Source organism: Pithys albifrons, chromosome 10 (assembly GCF_047495875.1).
Source record: "Pithys albifrons albifrons isolate INPA30051 chromosome 10, PitAlb_v1, whole genome shotgun sequence".
NCBI lineage: Eukaryota > Metazoa > Chordata > Aves > Passeriformes > Thamnophilidae > Pithys > Pithys albifrons.
Window position 1 is genome coordinate 16,712,788 of NC_092467.1, and position 20,167 is coordinate 16,732,954.

A 20,167-nucleotide genomic window follows, 5' to 3' on the forward strand; every position below is an offset into this window, starting at 1 on the left:
TATTACCAGCAGCTGCCTCTGCTTCCTGTTGGATGTTGCAAGGCTTGTGTGTGTTACCTAGATTACAGGAGTGGTACAAAAGATTAGAATTGACGTGCTTACCCACAAACTACACTGGCAGACCACAAGACACCTTTGGAGACAAAAGCAAGTGGTTTCCAGTCTTTCAGACTTTGTGATTTAGGACTGAAGTGCTTAAGTTTGTTTAGCATGAAACTTCACAAAGTTTGTCATACTGTTAGCTGATTTTTGTGTCTCACAATCCTTTAATGAGTTTGTTTTGCTGTTGAATTGCAGTTTCTTTTATTTATACTACTACAGTATTTCAAATATGGATTTGTTTTAAGCTTACGACAGTTTTCATATTAAAGGCTGAATTCTGCCTCGCTTTTGTATTGAAGTCCACAAAAGGCAGTAGCCTGTACCACTGCAGATTGCAGAGCCTTACTCCACGGAGCTGTGATTCATCTGTGTATCAGCCACCTGTGGCAGAGACAGCTTTATGGAGAGAAACAGCACCTCCTTCACTTTGCACATTTTTACTTAGGAATATGGGTGTTTAAGATAGCCCATTTTTCAATTACACTGTGGCATCTGTGGGGACTCTTCCACCTCCCACCCCACAGGGTGACAGCTAATTGCTGGAGTTTGGGAAGAACATTCTGGGAAAGTTTGTATCTTGCCTTTTTTTTCTGCAGGCATCTGCTTTTGACCAATGTCAGAGATAGAATACAGAGCTAGTTTTCTCCCAGCTATTTCTCTGTACTGAGATACGCTCTTGACAAATAACTAGTTGTGATATTTTGAGAGGAAGGGGGGATGAGATTGTTTTCTAATGTGCAAATCTTATGCATGTGTGTTTGGTATTTGAATGAAAAACGAAATACTGATGTTAGTGTGGCATGCTGTTCCAACAGTTAGAAAACCCTCTGCAACTAGTCCAGTTAACAATATTTCAGCATGCCTGATGGAAAAGACGGCAAATGACTGGGGTGCCAAAATAATTTTTGAGGCATTTAGAAGGCTTTATAATTGTACCTTTAAGTGAAATTCTAGTGATTAAATTCTTGCATATTGACAATGCAGGAAAGGGGATTTTTAAAGCTATTTCCTATTTCAATATCTGAAAACTTGATGGCTGTTCAAAGTAGTAGTGACCATTAGTTTACTACTCTTCCATTCCCACATACACATAGTTTTATCTAGGAATGGATGTGATATTATGTTTTAAGAACCTAATGCAGTCAGTAAGATTCTGATATAGGTGTTATCTCATGGTCTGATCTTGGCTCCTGGTGAGCTAACATTTTAAGATTGTCTTAATGAAAAGAGATATAAAAGTTGGAGATTCAATACTATGCTTTTAAAAGATTTCGCTTGTGTAAATAAAATTCAAGACACTTTAAGTAATGACTTTGAGGATAAATAATGCATAAGTTGTGACCAAAGGAGTACTTGGTAATATGGCTGAATTAAGGATATATCTTGCAACTTGCTTTAGCTTTTTAGGCTTTCACTGCTGAATCTAAAATGGAGATGGCAAAGTCAACTGTAACCCATCAGTGTGAAGGATTAAAAAAACCAAACATCTATATGGGCTACATAATAAAATACCTAAATGAAATGCAATGCACTATAGTACACAGGTTAAAAGATTAAACCACATTAACAGTCCCTTTAATCTTAAATATCATAAACGTATATGGTAGGCAGGCTGTGTTCCAGAGCTGTCAAATTATGTCCTCCTTGTTTTATTATTCGCTAATTATCTTAAATCAGTGTGGTACAGTGAGTGGTTCTGGTCCCCAGCACAGTTTGGTTCAGGTTGTCCACTAAGGAGATGAGGGAATATCTTTAAAAGGAGCTAAATTATGACTCCTGCCTCAGTCATAGGTGAGCACAAAATTGTGATGCTGCTTGTGGCCCACTGGAATAGCCCCAGATGGAATGTCCACTTGCAGCAGCATTCCTAGCTCTTATTTCTCTTGCAATAATATCTGAGCTTGATGATGAAATACCAGTGGGAAGCATTATTCCTTTTCTCTGTTAATTTTATTCCTCAGCTTCTTTGAGTCAAATCCAGTGCTTACCAATCATATAGTCTCTTACCTGATGCACCACTAGACTGCATTCAGAAGCACAGTAAATAACTTGGGGGTGAATAACATAGCTTTGAGTAAGGGAGTAGGAGGATTAAGTGGGGAAAGTGAATCCTAGTTAAAGTTCAGCCTACTAGAATTTTTTTCAAGGTCTCTGAAGACAGAGGGTGATGGATAGTGGTGGATCAGGTCATATCAGTGAACAAGAGATCAGGTTTATCACTGTTTAGGTACCTCAGAAACAGGTAACGTTTCTTTCACTAGAACTAAGGCAAGAATATCAAGACCAAAAAGCCCTAGTAATCTCCCTGTAATATTTTTATTAGATACAATGCTCTTTCACTCAATCTCTTAACAACTTATTTTCCCCCTGCTTTTTTCTTGAAGGAGCGTACTATTTGCTTTTCATATAGTACAAGCACATGTATATTTGTCTCTTGGAAATTGTCATTTTACTTGTTTGCTTCCATAAAACCAACTAAGCTTTGTGGGATTTATTTCAGTTAATTTTTACATTGTTTTTCCTTCATAGTTCTTAGTAAAGTTGTAATGTTGGTTATAAGTCATGTATTAACTCTTGCAAAGCACTTGATTCTCAATACAGAACAGAATCACAATAACATCTTGTAATAGTTTGTTTTGCTAGACAAATGCTTTCAAAATACATGGCTCTCTGTAGATGTTTTCTTTCTTGATGAGAAATGTCCCTGAAAGGAAATATGTTAGCCCTCAGATTTACAGAGTAAGCATTTCAACTTGTGGTGGAGGTTTATAGCACAATAAATCATGTGCTTTTCTTTTACCATATCTTGCAAGCACAGTTGGACAAGAGATGATCAGATTTTTCCCTCCCCACAAGTAAAGTTCTTGCAAGGCTGCTGGACAGCTAAAAATGTAGTTGCTGTACTAGTATGTGCCAAAGTTACAGAGCCTCCGTGCTGACAGGGTCTGATTTAAGTGGTTGTGGTCAGTCTGAGGAACCTGTGATGTGATAAGATAGCGCTTGTGAGGTCATGTGGTTTGCAAACACCCAATCTAATGTAGCAGCTTTGTCTGCAAAGGATAGTTAAATATATACTCTATGCTTTAGAAAAGTGAATTGCTTTATTCCTTTAGCTCAGCTTGTCCTTAAGAGTCAGAGATGTTAAACTGGCTTGACAATGACCAGATTGTTACACAAGTGGAAGACTGATCAGATTGGGAGTCTTAATTATCCAGTAACTTTCTCCAGTTTAGTTGCTCTTAATAAAGCAACTAGTTTTAGAAACTGTCTGGTTAAACAAAGCAATCAACAGGCAGAAGGAAGGCACAGTGGAATCTCTGTGTATTTTATGAACATTGTTTGTTTAATTTGATTAACTTTGGATGGTCAGAGTGTTATCAACATAGACCTGTTACACTTGCCCAAAATCATAGGCTTGATTCCTTAATGATGGTACTTCATTCCATGAATCTCTGGCCACAAAGTCCATCTTCGTTTTTGCACCAGGTAAGGTTGATTCCTCTCCCTTCCCCACCAGTAACAACATCATCAACAAAGTAATTTTCATCTCTTGAGAGGGTGAAGGAAATCTCTAAATGTGAAGAGTGTAACCAGGACAGTGATGTAATCTGTCCTCAAATGGAACAGGTATGTCTTTGTTTACTTGGATGAGGGCAATGGTTTTAGGTATGAATCTTAACTGTTTCACTGCCACTGGTGACAGATCAGATTCAGTGATTAACAAAATGAAGATTGGTGATTATTTTTACAAACATTTTCCCCCTATTTTTCCCCCAACTGTATTCAACTGTATCAAAACTCAGACCTGTCTTGCTGAGCAATATAATATTTCTTGATTGCAGCATTAAAAATTAATATAACTAGCTATCCTGTGTCCTTCTTTAGAGTTTGTCTGGATGGCCAAAGCAAGTAAACTGATTATAGATACAGTTATCATTGACTTGGGAATACTGTTCTTGATTGTTGAAGCTCTGTGACCTGTCTTGCTGTACTAATTAGAGCTGTGTCAGGGTCTGTTGTGTGTTTCTTCCTGTAAATCAAGTTTTGGGGATTGAAAAGTGGAGGAATCAAGGTTCTACTGGTTTATCTGAGTGCAAATATTGAGTGCTAGCAGCCATGCAGAGATGCCTGCTATGTGACAAACAAGTTCAGGAGAGGACTGCTATGTATTATTTTGTAATAGGTGTCTGTAAACTTATCTGAATATAAGTAGGGCAAGCAGTGGAAAAGTGGGGGCAGTCAGCACAGATGAAAGTAGTGTCAAAAGTTTTACTTACTACATTTAAAAATTCTGAGTTTAACCTGTGCTTTAAAAGGACAGAGTAAAAGTGTGAAATGATCATTTCCTGTAACTGTTGCCTGGAATGGGTATATTTTCAGTCTCTCTATCAGCCAGTCCATTCTAGTTAATGCTTGAGGTTTCAGTACTGTTTGTGTTTACAGATGCATACAGTGCAAAGGAACATTGAGACTTAAGTATTTCCTTGGATATAATGATTGCTGCACATTCACTGTGATTATACTGCTCTTTTAAAATATTTTGTCGTCATGTCCTCACTCCAAATAAACATTTCTGTCAGAGCTTCTTGTAGAAAGAGTTTCTGGGAACTTTCTATAAATAACTAGTTGGTAGGTGGAAGGAAAATTTGTTGGCCTGTAGCTTGGCACTTTCTTTGGAACTGCATGCAATCTCATTACAACAAACCTGTCGGATCTTAGAAAAATTCCCTCAAGAAATAAAACCTGACTTACAGTTACCAAATACTGACTTCTTCTGAGAATAGTGTAAGAGTTGGGTATTCCTTAGCACTGTTGCTATTTCAGTTGCATATTTGATACTAAACTTCAAAGTTTAACTTGATTACACAGCACTAGATCAAAACCAGATTCTTTAACCATGCAGTGCAGGGATCAAAAAGTCGTGACCTCCCATTGATCGCTTTACTGGTTTCCTGTTCTGATTCACTGGAAACCTTCTGGTCTGAACACTTGTTGCTGGTTTTTAATCTTTGTCACGTTTACAATACAGCAGTCTCATCTCTGGTAAAACTGATATACAACATATATTTAACATCATATTTCCTTTTGGCTCAAGTGCTCTCCAAATGATAATGTTGAAAAAGTGCTTTTTTATAAAACTTAAGGAATGTAGGAGTACGTTCAGAGCACCATAAAATAAACAGCTGGAAAACTGGAGATGAGCTTTCTTTTAATGCATTAAAACTGTTTCATAGACTTTATTTAAACTTCCTGACATCATTAGGGATTTTGTAATGCTTATTGTGTTACTGTAAGACTATATATGACTTACAGAAGCTGACAATTTAAAACAGAGGCCAAATATTTAAATGCTATAAAAAAAAAAACCAGAAACCTGAAATTACTCAGTCTTGGAAATTTTTTGCTGCTCTTACGTGTTTCACTTAGAACAGACTGCAGTGGTTTGAACTCTGTTTAGTGATGTGGTCTGCAAAGCTCCTTTGAGATAAATATTTCAGGTTGTATACCAGTGGGTTATTCCTGGTCATCCTTTTAAAAGTACAAGTTTCAAAAACAAAGGTAATTTCCTTAAACAGGACACTAGTAATTCATCACTTACCTAATCTTGGATTCCAGAGAGTTAATGACGAGTGGGGCAGATCCATCTAATGTTGTAGTACCTCATGACTGTTGCCTTTAAGCCTACAATAGATGGAAAAAAACCCCAAGTTAGTCCAGAGAGTCTTTAGGGTGTTTAACTTTTAACAGTGCTGCCTTACAAATACCCTTTAGGGGTGAGGGGAAAGCAAAAGCAAAGACAAACCATAGAACTATGTAGTGGTGGCTCCAGTCCGCTAAACCCCAAATTTATGTCAAACTCCCACCACAAACACTTCAGGCTAACTTTAATATTTTTAGTTTAGGTGAACTACAAGGGGGACAAGTATTCTTGTCCATGTTAGCAGTGTTGTAAAACCTCCTTGAAATAGTTTTCCAGAGTTTTAAAATGCCTTTTGAAATGCCTTCACTTTCCTCCTATGTCCGTGATTCTTCAACATCCGTTAGAGTGTGTTGAACAACTTCATTTCAGCAAAATTTAGCTAATTTGCTCGAGTTTTGTTTACCTTTTGATACAAAATAAATCTTAAGGAAAGGAGCTGTAAAGAGAACTGTGTAGTAACACTTCCTATTTGAGAATGTAATTGTCTATTGTAGCAATTTCAAAATTATTCAGATTTTACAATGAAGAAGAACATCTTTAGGGAATCTGAGAAGACTCAGTTGTTCTGGAAGAGTTTAGATATTTTAAATTGAAAAGAAAATAAAAAGACAAATATGTGAAAGCAATAAATGAAGATGTGACCTATTTCCTGAATTTCTGTACTAAGATTGTTGCTGATCTTACTTGTTTGCCTCACAGCAAAAGGAAAAAAAGGATTCATCATGATTTCTCTTTCCCTTGCTCCTCCTTTTTAACATATTCTCTGGATATATTTTCAGGTCTTACAAACATATTTTGAGGTCTACATTTCAGTTTTTAAATCTCTAGAGGTAGATACAGCATTGGAGAATCCAGAATGGCTTTGGTGAGAGACTGTGGGGAAGGCCCATCACTGCATCTTTCATATGAATATCAAGGAAGAGAAGCCCATACACTTCCTTCCAGCTGGTACCTTTCCATGAGTCCAGGGTGTGTCCCTTCCTCAGGAGGGACAACAGTGATTGGGTAGTGGGAGCAAATAGAGTAAATGGGAGTTCCTGGATTCTCCATCTGGTTGGTTTGGTCTTCTTGAATCATCAGTAATTTCCAAGAATGACCCTTGTCTGGCACTGACCGTGGCTGTTATTTAGAAGCTGTTAATCCTAATCATGGCTGCATTTATAGCGATGGCTTTAGAAAAAAGCCCTTAATGCTAACTGAAGTGAAACAGGAAACTCACTGACACTGAAATAAAAGCCACAACTTTGAGCTTTGTCTTTGTTATTAAGATAACACATTGCTAATTTATCATAATTTTTAAAAGTTTTTTGTTAGAGAATGTGTCACTACTTCTAAACAAAGAATATTGTATTTTATGCAGTGTATGTTGTTGATTTTTACCCATAATCTTATTTTACATGTAATCTGGAGCTACACAAATTGTCAGGAAGTTCTCAAAAGATTATCCTGTGTCTCTTGTGTACAGTCTGTATGTTTGGGGAAAAACTGCCTCACGGTTGAGGAAAACGAAGAGTATCTTTTAAAGCTGGTCTGGTTTTTGCTTTAAACTTTTTCTTTCTTGCAGGACTGATTAAACCACACTTAATATCTTTTTTTAAGTATCAAGACTATTCAAAGATCAATAAGCAGTGGCTTTCATTACAATGCTCTGATACAATTCTGTCACAATACATGCCTAGCAGTCCATTTCGTGTAGGGAAGCTGATTGTGTTGGGAAAGTTTAGAAGTCCCATTTGCACTGTAGCTGTACAGCCATTCCACTTGTTAAGAATCGCTTTAGACAATTGCTAGTATTAGTTTCTGCAACCCTTCGTTCAGCTCACGTTGTCTCCACTGTGCAGTGTTCATGTTGTGATGGTTTCAGTATGAATGTGGCTCAACCATGTGCTTAAAAATGGCCTTCAGAGAGTTTAAGGTATCTAAGGAGCTGCCTGTGTTCATGGAAGTGAGAAAGTAGCATGGAGAGGCCTGCAACCATAACACTGTTCATTTCCCTTGTGTGCATGTGCAGAAATGTTTCTGCATTGTAGTACCTGCTGTGCTGCTACTTGTCTGGACTGGCATGTTTCACAAATGACAAGTTATTTTCCATTAATTCAGCTGAGGGTGCTCTAAGTACTTAATTTTTTTTATTGGCTTGTAATTAGGTTTTGACTTCCAAATCTCTATTTTCATCTTGCTAAGTTGACAAATGTTTTTATGAATTATAGGACAGATATTTGAAAATGCTTATGACGCTTTTTTCTTCAGCTAGAACATAGTTTCAGCAACATTCTAGTTTTCTTTTGAATCAAGTTTGGTTTTTAAGTAGGAAATCTTATGAAGAGTTCCAACCGTTACTAAGGTAAAGAAAAATAAAGAATTTTAGATTCCTCTTGCTATAAGTAAAATCACTGAAAATTCAGTATCTTTATTCTTAAATAAAAATTTAACATCTTGCTTTCTGCCAAACCCAATTTTATTCACCCAAGGCAGTGGTCATATTTTTATGCTATTTTGAACTCACTTGTGTATTGCTTAGTTATTCTGCTGTGATTATATTAAATATGTATTGGCAAGCTTTGTTAAACCTTGTCTTTACTACTTCAGAATTGAGTTAATTTCAAGAATTATTACTGAAGCCTTTCAAAGACAGCAGACAGTAGCATTCTAGTTTGATGAGTTTTCACTGCTGAACTCATAGCTTTAAAAAACCTTGCAGGTTATAACATAAAAATCTCTTCCAGAGCTTAAGTAGACCTCTTTCACAGAGTCCCACTTGAAAATCTGACATATGTTCTCTAGTTAAAAAAAACAAAGGTACTTAGAAGTATAACTTGTTTGCAACTGACTAGCACCCTACAAACTACGATCCTATAATGTAGAAGACCTTTTGCATTGTTTTAAAACTTCTAAATTTCTCTCTACTGTTTCTCCTTCATGCCTGGCTTGATGAGGCAGTCAGCATCAGGTAAGAAAGTTTATTCTGAGGTTCAAGGATCTCATTGTTAGCCTTTTTTCAGCTCTTCTGAATTTGTGGAAATACAAATGTTAGCTGTTAAGAGTATGTACAACTAACGTTTGTCTTTGAAATGCTGAATTCTTTAGGCACAAGAAGGTATATAAATGCACATATTACTAAGATTCTGTTCTTGATTGAGCTGGATTTTGAAGGGATAATGATGACATACATTTTGGTCACATAATGTTATTAACTCTTTGAAATCCCCTAAAGACCATGTGAATGTGCTGTAGTGAAAACTGGATTGGAAGCTGCAGTCAACAATATGATGTGGATTTGAGAATTAAAAGCAACACACATGGGTTTAACAGACCTCGTTTTTTATTGATTGCCTTTTTAATAGATGTGATCAGATTTGAGATTCTTGCAAAACTGAAAGAGTAAGAAACAAGTTTGTTTAAATGTCACTTATTGGAGTGACAGAGATGTGATTCCCTTCACATGAAGGAGGGCCAGACCCAAAACTGAAAGCCTTTACACCAATTTTGACTCTTTGTACAAAAGAGAACAGAAGTAACAGACCCTGGGTTATAAGTCCATACTCTGTTCAACATGGCTACAAGAAAAAGGGTTGTTTTTCCTTCAGGGAAAAAGACAGAGTAGAACCGGGGTGTGGGCGTGTATGTTCAGGTCAGGGCCAGACATTCTGCATTCCAAGTCCTTTGTCGGATTTCACATTGTCTTGATATGCTTGGCTACAGGAATGGCAAATCTTGGCTTAATGCTTCAGTTCCTACTTTAAGCTCTTTTTCCATGTTCAAGTGAAACACTGACAGCAGGAATCTCAAGTCTGTCTTAGAAAAGTGACAGATGAGCTTCAGTGTGAATAAGGTGGTTCATCACTTGCAAAATCAAAGCCATTACCTACACAATGGCAAGCACAAAATTGGTAGTTACAAACTGGGAAAGGTATTTTCAAGTTAGTATTGAGAGTCCTGTGACAGCACTGGCTTAGCATAGAGTAGCAACCAATTGGACTAGGCAATGTTGGGCATCAATAGGAAGTATATTAAAAAGCAAATAAAGGGGGTTGTATTGCCACTGGGTTTCTAGATGGATGTAGAGAGTTTAAAGAATGTCTGCAGGGAAGTTAAAAGGCAACTGAAATGATCAGTTGTCTTGATCACTGCCTGCTCACAAGGCTAAAAAGGTTTGGAACTCATCTGTTTTAGACAGAGATATAAGGGAGGCATTGTGATGTGACTTTCAGAATCCTGACCAAAGAACTGCTTTTCACCATTTGTTCCTACATTATTAGAATTTGGGAGCAGTTACCAAAACAAGTAGATTAGTTTAAAACAAATAAAGGAATTTCTGGAACTTACTGCCACAGGAAGCTGTGGAGGTAGAGTAAATAAAATAATCAGTCATGGACAGCTATCTGGTCTATAAGGATATGCTGAACCAGCCAGAAAGATTGCACTCGTATTTGCTACAACTGCTTCTGTACAAGTGGATGGGGGCTTGGTAATATCAAAGTCCTGTTGTCACTGTTGGAGATACGATATTGGACTGGTGGACCAACAGGACAGTAATGTTCCTGCCTTGAAAAAAGGTAGTGCTTTCTCTGTTAGAAGTCCAGAGCTTCACTTGCCAGACTGTAAAGTTACATCAGAGAGCAAAACTTCATTTTAGAGCGTTATGCTGGTGGCATTGACCACTGCAATCTCATTGTCTGCAAGTTGTTTCAAATGCTTTGAGAAGTCTTGCAACAGAAATCGCAAATAATCAGGCTCCTTCAGAAATGCTCCTGAACAATATTGGATTGAGGTGCCCCTGAACTATCTTCAACTCTGAAACTACACAAAGTTGGAAATAGTGCACAGCTGTTCTCAACTATTCTGTTGTGTAACTTTAATTCCTTGAAGATGAGTTGCTTTCATCAACACTGCAGTTTAAAAAAGTCAATGCAAAACAGATTCTACCTTCAATTGAAAAACAACTCAAGTATTTTCAAGATGCAAATTACATACTTCTAATTAGTAAGATTCTGTTGAAGACTAAGTTTTGTGATGAATACAGACATTTAGTACTGGCATTTAATATAAAAGCATTTGGAATCAAATGACAGCATTTGGATCTTTAAGAAGTGCAACAACTTTGACAGGGACAAAGTATTTCAACTTCTCAAGCTCAAATGGGTGCCATAAGGAGCAGTGATATCCATCCCACTGCCTGTGCTTTTCACACATCTCACAGAACTGGGTTGGAAGGGACCCCAGGAGGTCTCCAGTCCAACTGCCTGCTCAAAACAGGACCAACACTGAATTCAAAGCAGGTTGCTTAGGGCCTTGTCAGTTGGGTGTTGAAACTTACTGACATGAAGAGTCCAGAGTCTCTAAACAACCTATTCTAATTCTTAGCTAGCCATGTAGCAAATATTCTCCCTTCATATTCAAACACAACTTTGTGTTTTGTGTTATGGTCAATGTCTCCTCTTCCACCATGCATTTCAGTGAAGAACCAGCTCTCTGTTAGCTTAAAGTACAAGCTTCTGCTCCTTACCTGTCTTTGTGCCGATCATTAATGTCTTGTACTGAGGAAGGCATAAGGCAGCAGGTGCAGCAGAGGACACGTGCAGTCTAACAAGAGCCACATACGAATCCATTCCCATGAGGCCCTGCCTGTACCCTTGGAAGTGCAGCCCAGTGTGCTGTTGGCCTTCCCCACTGCCCAGGGACAGTGTGGATTCATGTTCAGCCTCCTGTCTGTCAGGCCGCCAGTGCCCTCTGCAGCACTGGTGCTCTTCAGCCTGTTGATCCTCATAATACAAACAAATTCTACAGTGTTTGTGCTTCTGGCTAGGCAGCCCTGTCTCAAGCAGACAGAAGTTACTGCACTCTGTGACCCCTGACAGACATGTCATGTGTATTCTCTGCAGTATGTTCACGTTTCTTCCTAACAATCTGTTTTTCCTTGGATGCGAGGAGTACTTGAGAGAAAAGGCAGGCAAGTATAAAGCTGTAGATGAGAAGTGTTTCTGGAAGGTTACAGATTTGTTGTTCTAATGAAAGGATGCACAAAGATAACAAAACAATGTTTTCCCAGGCTTCCTTTAGGAACTGCCAAAGGCTTTGTCTATTCACAATTTTTTCACCAACAGCATTTGCCACAGACTCATTTGGAAAGGTTACTGCCTAAACCTGTGAAACCATGATTTTGTCAAGTTACCTAACTAATATTCATCTAAAGGTATCGTGTTTAAGTCTCCAGGAAAACAGTTGAGGTCATTGGCTTGGCTTTCTGAGTGTTCAAAACAGCTAACATTGAGTATCGGCTTTATAATTTCAGGTGTACCAATGGCTTAACTCTGCAGACCTAAAAGCATATAATTTCTTACTCTAATATGAAGTTTATAGTCACTTGTACAGTGAATCTTTTTTTTTTCCTGTGGTGAGGGTGGAGAGAAATTGTTGGGTTTCTCTGTTTTATTTTCTTAGTGACTAAAATTGATAGCTGTTTTGGAAAATTCATGTGGCAGCTAATCTGATCATATTACAGGATATTTTCAGGGATAATATTTCTAAGTAACACAAGAATTGTCTGTATCAGGTTTTCTCTATCGAGGTGTATATAAGCTAGTAAAAATTATGTACATGTTACTGTCCAGTATCTAATATTTGGCATAAGCTGATTTTGCTTACATTATGAGTTATGCTGTGCATGTGTGGAACTCTGTTTTGTTTGCCTTTACACATGTGAAATCCTCATGAAACAACTGCAGCCAATGTGTATGTGAAGAAAATGCAAAAAACTAATGTTAGTACACAAGGTAAACAAGATTTAGATCTATAGCATGCACCCATATTCCTAACAGGGATATTCTGATATAACATGAAAAGCTGGAGCTTTTACATGCTGTTAACATGTGATTTAATGGCTTCTAGCATGATCATGACTCTTGTGATCTTTTTTCAACTCCTTTCTCTTTCTCATCTTCTGCACAAGCCCATGGTAAGTACAGAGATTCCTTCTTGCCCAAATGGACAGGTAAAAATCCGCCATTGGTGTCAATACTGAGGACACACGTGCACTTGTTATTTACTAAAATGAACACTGCTTCAGATTTCTGAAACACCAAATAGATTTCTGTAAAGAAACTCTTCAGGCATTTTATTCTGCCTATTCTCCAGGTCTCTTACTGTGAAAAGTTGCTTACAAAGTAGCACTTGGTGCATCTGCTGTTTTAAGCTTTTAGAGTGACATTAGGAAGGTTCTGTAATCCATTTTAATGCCTTTCTGCATCCTCAGGATTTTTTATCATAATACTCTTAGTCTGTCAAACTGACCCTGAGATAGTTGCTATTAGAAGCTAATAAAAGTGAAATTCTAAAACAAACAAAAACACCACAAAACCAACCCACCTCTGGAATGTCTTCCCTGAGCTGCAGTTATTTTTTATTAAATTAACAGCAGACTTCAGCACTTTAGGTTTTAGTTTTGAATAGCTTGGATGCATGGTTGTAATAGTGTCCCAAATAGTGCATTGAATTAAAATATTTTCTGTCTGTGGTCTGACAATCCTTTTTGTCTTGTTTGATGTTCTCTTAAAATTGCAACTACAATCTATTTGTGCTGTAAAAAAGATGTTTCTCTCATACTACTTGATCTGAAATTGCATTGGATCTGAACTAGATAATTAAGATAATCTTGCAATGTAGACAGAACCAAACAAATTCTCTGGGATTTTCTTCTGTGCCTGTGTGAAACTGGCACTATTCACTTGTGACCCTGCTCTTTGGAAAAGGAGAAAGACTTTCTCGTCTCAAGTGAGAAGTCAGATGATACAGGAAAGAATGGAGCTGTAAAAGTAAGATGTGGAAGCCAAAAGTCCTGTCAAAACAAAGAGGCCACTCTAGAAAATAGAAAACATCCTTGTGGGGATATTAAAGATGCAGGAAATAGAGGAAACTGTCATTACTGATTCTAGGTACCTTGATTATTAAGCCTTAAAACTGTAGTACTTGAAGTGATCATCAAATGTGCTACTTTCAGATCTAGAATTTAATTTTATCCGCTAAGAGTTCAAGGATACATTTCTTGAAAATGTGCTTGGGGTTTTGGTTTGGTTTTGGTTGTTTGGGGTTTTTTAGTACTGGACTCTTGATCTCTGATTAACTGTCAACTCCCACTTTTTCTAACAGATCAAATGTCTAAAAGGCCAGAGAGACTTCTCAGACCAACCCACTTTTGATGGGATTCACATTGTCAACCATTTCACAGGAGACGATGAATCATTTCATTCTTCTGATGAAGATTTTATAACTAACTCCATACAGGAGAGTGGGGTGAACTTTCATCTACCCAGGAGGACTGGTCAGATGGCTTTGGATCACACACTTGTAGACAGCAGTGACAGTGATACTGAGGAAAGTGCCCTTCCCACTGGGAATTCGGACAAGATGGTTTCTAAGCAGAGAAGAATGGAATCTTACTCTACTACTGTGTGATTATCACTGTGACAAGCACTGAAAATTTCATATTTCTTTAAGGCTGAAATTGTCAAGTAACCGAAACCATCGACCCATTAGCTTAGGCAACTACTGGATCTGGTCTGGCCTGTGACAAACACATAATATACTGTCTATCTGCCTTCTCTCTTTGCCAAATCTTGTTAATGACATACCATTGCCATAAAGCAGGCTCAGAAGAAGCTGATGGATGACAGTTCTGACAGTATTACTGAATGTTCTTTGGTTTAGAAACTGCAAATATATTGTTTCTTTAGTGCATAAGAACCATTTTTGCTGTTCACACAGGAATTATTTTCCTCAACAGAAATTGCTTTTGTGCAATATTTTATGCTCTGAACAAAAGTGTATGTTTTACATTGTTATCCTTTTGTGATCAAGATGGATCCTTGTAAACCGTCTGATCATGACACACATATATATAAAATTATCTTATGCTTCTCAACTACTTCTGTTTTTTTACTAAAGTTACTGGATGCCCACAGAAGGCTGGAAAGAGAAGCCTTTATCTGTAGTACTTCATATATGCAAATAATGGTCACTAATGTTGTAAAGGTGTTTTTCACCATCTTCACTTAAATCTGTGTGCATCTGCTTTTGATGTTGCTAAATAATAACTGGTCCGAATATATTAATTACAATAATGTTTATTTTGTACATATTTATATATCTACACCAAGCTGAAAATGTACATTACACCATTTTATAAGAGGAATGTAAATGTTGCAATATTACTGTCTCTGGTATTCTAACAGGAAAATGAATTCTGTACATACACACTAGAAGTGAATTACTAAATAAAGGCAAAACACTAACTTTACATTAAGTTTCAGCCTAGCTACACTAACAAGCTCATGTCAGAAATGCTTGTTCCAAACACTATTGACTGAAATCTTTTACCTTCATGTATATGTAATGAAAATAAATTTTTCATGATTTAACAAGGTTGCAGCATTTACTGTTTAGTCAATTGCAAGGTACAGTCCTTGGTGACCACATAGTTACTTGTAGTCTGTAGATGGGTTCAAATAAGGTGAAAAATTATTCATCTTAGTTCCAATGAAATATGGTCAATGCAGTGATAGTATGTATGTTCAGTTCATACTGCAGACCTGTGTAGGAAATGAGCTGTTGGTGCTGTCATCAAATAGCTGTGATTGAGCAAAGCAGTAAGAGGTGAGCTGAGCGTTCTGCCTCCAGTCTCCTGAAAACTGAGATCCAGTAAAATGGCCTTACCTTCTTGAACAGAACAAGTTATTCTGCTATTGTCATACGAACACTTACTTGCCCTCTCAGACACCTTCTAGTCAAGAATATTCTTAATACTGCCATCTTATGTAATTAAGCAATCCTTAAGACTTTTTAACAATGTTTGCAACTGTTCTATTCAGTAAAAATCCAGCCAAGCACAAGTAGGTACTGACAGGCAGCATGTATGTTCACTGCCTTGCTGCCCAGGAGAGGCAGTGTAGTGTTTAAAATTGCAAGTGTGGAAGCAAACTGCTGAAAGCATCTGCTGGTCCCATCAGGCATTTCCTTTCCCTTTATTTTCAATGTGCTTTCAGAAAGAAACAGCACAATGGGGAGGTAACAAATGTTCAAAGAATGAGAGAGAAGGCTGAATGGAGTAGCCCATTCTGGGCCTCTCAACACTATTATCTGCACAGGTGCAATCTAATTTAATCTTAAAGCAGGTGAGTGACCAATTCCAAATTACTGATTTCTGCAGCTCCTAACTTGCATCACTATTTCTGCAAAATTTCCCCACATCCTCCCAGTGAATATGTAGTTCCCACGTAGTCTGTGCAAAATGCCATCTCTGACGTGGATTAGCTGACTGATTCTTATCCCTGTTGAAAATTTCATTCATGCAAAACCTAATCAGGACCACTTTTGTTCATAAATGAGTAATAATTGCCTTTTTTCCTTCCCATGAGCATCTGCTGGCTTATGTTTGCACCTGGATCATTGTTGCCCGAGAGGAGAGGTGACAAATGTCTTGTTGCCTGTCATCAATACCAGCTGCAAACCTCTCTTAAAGGTAATGTTCTGTAATAGTGGCAAGCACAAAATTCAGCTGAAGAGCCATAAAAATCCTCTCTGTTTGAACAGTGAAGTGTTATGATTTTGCAATAACTGCCTTACTGTTCGGGTGATAGCAAATTAGATTAGTTGGGCAAGAGTTATTTCCTGAACTTTTGTGGTTTTAAAGTATACTAATAGAATAAATAGTGACACTGAATAACAGCATAAATAAAAATATCAAGGAAAAACACAAAAATCAACTAGCTACATGTCTTATATTGATAAAAATGAGTCACTGGACATGCTGCAGTTTCAGAAGACCTGGCCATACAGAGATTATCCTCAGAAGACAGCCCAAGAGAGGCTGTTCAGGATCATCCTGTTTTTTCTGCAACTCTTCTAGCAAAAAAATGACCCTAATCTCTTTGCTATGTGTATTATAATTCTGAATGTATTCTGAATATGCATCAGAATAATGTCAAGTCATTAACAGCACAGACAATATTAGTCAATAAATAAAACATACTAATTGTGCTATGTACCATGACCTTGCTTGCATGACCTTTTAATAAACATTGCTGTTTGCTCAGATTTGTTCTTAAATGCAGACTGTAAAAGCTCAATGAGAATGCTTAAAAGGATATGGTCAAAAAACCCTCATGAACATGAAACCTCGAGAGTCTTGACTATGTAAGGGCTGCAGCTGAGAAGACAGGTGAAACAGGGAAGGGGGATGCCCTGCTATATCTGGGCTTTCTGTGTAAATTACATGTTATGTTTGGGAGTGAAAATGGTTCTGATCTGATAATCAAATGTCTTCACTAATTAGAGAAGCCTCAGCATTGACATTTTCTAACTTCTCTACGCTAGAGGAGTAAATGTTTCAGATCATAACAGCATTCACAGTTAGACCTTTTTTCACTTAAGTCATTTCATATGTTAGAAGTTTTGTAACATTTGTGGAGCATTTGAAATGACAATTTGGGAGAAAGTACATCTGTGAAGATGAGAAGTGGCATATCACACTCATGGCTCAACTCTTTGTTCATGCTGGTCACTTTCTGTTTTACAAAGCGCAGGCCCCATCTACATACACATCCACAAAGTACTGTTTTCCACTAAATTCCAATGTCCTATATTAACTAACATAAATTGCTATGAAAGTGAGTAAAAGAAGCATTCACAAAGGAGTTTGCATAAATTTAACAAAACCACTTTGTAAATTCTGTACTCTTGAACTGGATTGGTGCTCAACCCTTTTGCGAAACTGCAGCACAGGAGGAATTGCATGTTCTTCTGGGCTATTTATTGTAATCACTGTTCTGTATCAGAGACTATGTTAGTGACTTTGTGAAACTTGATGCTCATATATTTCTATTTTAAGCTAGAATGACCTAAAGATACGTTAGCATAAAAATATCCACATTTTATATGGGATGTGCTGCTAATGCCCTTACCTGTAGAGGCTCCAAATAATGTAACTTATTTTGGGGTAAGGTAGAGAAGAATGCAAATCTCCTAGCAAAGCCATTAGGCTAGTCCTGGACACTAAAATGAAAAATCAACCTAAAGGTTAGGACAATCTACATGGAAACTACGGTGTTATGTTCAGTCATGCACCAGCTACTAACTGTGTATTCAAAGAGAAGAGGAAAGCTATGTATCACCAGCAGATTTCTGGATTCAGTTAAGTGCATTTTTGTTCTGTGAAAAACTTTTATCATTATAATTACATCAATATATTTTCTGTAGTTCTCTGAGCGTTTTGGTTGATGATGGAGTCTTTTGGTGTGGGGTCTGCTTTTGGTTGGGTTTTTTTTACAAACTATTCCAAGACATAAGAAAAATCAGTGAAGTACATTTACACAGTAAGTAGGCAAAAGAACCAGAAATTCTGAATAATAAAGTACCCAGTAAATTGACTTTCAACATAACTTTGATATAGCATGGAGTTTCAGCTTCGAAGTGGTGGAAACATGCTAACCTATGCATCCCTGGACACTAAGATACATCTGCTAGATCCAAGGTACAACAGCTTAACACTCTGCCTTTCCAGGACTTAATACCTTATTTCACAATTATGAAAAAGAAAAGCAGTGTGGCATACTCTTAGGATTGTATACTACTGCATAAGTGACTAAAATCTCTACTGTCTCACTAGGAGAACTGTAATTCCTATGAGACCATTTTGCATGCTCTATGTTCTATAACCCGCAGATTCAGCTTTCTTATAATGGAGTTAAGTTCTGGGTCCACTCCTTACCAAAGCCAGAATCCCTCTTTTCATCCCAGCCTTCAACACCACAGCATACTCCCACTTCCCCTCCCCAGTCTGGAGTCACAGTGATCATTATTTTTCTAATCTGCTCTGAGAGTTACTTTGATTTCCCCAGCAATCAAAGAATTGCAATCAAAATCACTGATTGGTTTCTTACATATTTACAGCATGTGTTTATGCCACAAGGAGAACCATAAAGAAGGTAGTGACAAGATGCTGGAAGCAAAAAGTAAACAATAAGCATCATGTTACTAAGTTTAAAAAAACCACACTTTCCAACAGAATGAAATAACTGCTACAAGTTCTAGCAGCTTCTCATAGTGCAACTGTTCTGTGTAACTGTGCTAAGTTTTATCACTTCAAGGTAGGCATAAATTCCCTGCAGTATCACCCTCTTTGCTGCCTTCTGCCAATCCTGACTTCCACACACAAGAAACTACTTCTCTTCTCCTCCCCTACGTACCAAGCAGCTAACCTGTCAAATCCTGTTCTTCAAATCCTCCGGTGGCAGTGTCTCATAACTTCTGATGGCGAAGATCTGCTCTGCAGCCCTTCATGTTTGGTGCCTTATCTGACGTCTTCGCTCTGCCGGTGGGTGACCCCAGGCAGCTCCTGTGAACAGCGCAGTGAATTACCCTGACTAGCTCTTCAGTCTTAAGCATGACTGCAACATAATCCCACCCTACTTTAAACCCCTTTTATTGATTTCTCCCCCTCTTTTGCCACTATCGAGCAGCAATCCTAAACTTACCACTGCATTCAACTACATCTTACCAAATTTTTATGTTTGACTTGGAATATCACACTCCCTTTGGGGGATGCCTGAGAGTAGCTCCGTTGCTTCCCATGAATTGCATCCCTCCACCAAGTCAAGGCCTGGCTGGTGGCTTTTCCACGCTGGGACACAGAACACCTGGCATTGTCACGGAGCTCTTGCACGTCACATGATGACCACTGCACACCCAAGACCATCTCAAAGATTACTGAGCTGCAGCACATAGATCATATCGTAAAACAAGAGTAAGAGCTGAGCCCTTTCACCTCTGTTCGGTGTCCGTGTGAAGTCAAGACGTCCTGACAACTCGGCGTGCTGTTACTGCGGAGAGCAGTTCCTGCCGGGGGAGGAAGCGCCGTGGAGGACGATGGCTGCGGGGGCTCCGCTCAGCGCTCCCCTCAGGGCTCCCCTCGGGGCTGAGCGCGCGCCGCCGCTTCCCGCCTCTCCGGCCTCCCCGGCCTCGCGCCGCCGCCCACGGGCACGTGGCACAGCGGCCCGCGCGCACGAGGCGGCCGCGCGTCCGGCGCTCGGAACCGCCGGACCCGCGGGCTGTGCGGGTGTGCGAGTGTTCCCGGCACCACCGGGACCCGCGGGCTGTGCGGGTGTGCGAGTGTTCCCGGTACCACCGGGACCCGCGGGCTGTGCGGGTGTGCGAGTGTTCCCGGTACCACCGGGACCCGCGGGCTGTGCGGGTGTGCGAGTGTTCCCGGTACCACCGGGACCCGCGGGCTGTGCGGGTGTGCGAGTGTTCCCGGTACCACCGGGACCCGCGGGCTGTGCGGGTGTGCGAGTGTTCCCGGTACCACCGGGACCC

General features: G+C 38.8%; 1 protein-coding gene across 7 annotated transcripts in view; it reads left to right on the plus strand.

Moving 5' to 3' along the window:
* The window catches only part of EVI5 (ecotropic viral integration site 5), a 79,242-nt gene extending 64,022 nt beyond the window's left edge, over nt 1-15,220 (plus strand). For all 7 annotated transcript variants that reach the window (XM_071565812.1, XM_071565817.1, XM_071565813.1 and 4 more), the window contains one exon: nt 13,949-15,220. In XM_071565812.1, coding sequence (XP_071421913.1) covers nt 13,949-14,254 — 306 coding nt within the window. In that variant the 3' untranslated portion in view covers nt 14,255-15,220. The remainder of the gene's footprint in view (nt 1-13,948) is intronic.
* The last annotated feature ends 4,947 nt before the right edge of the window (nt 15,221-20,167 follow it).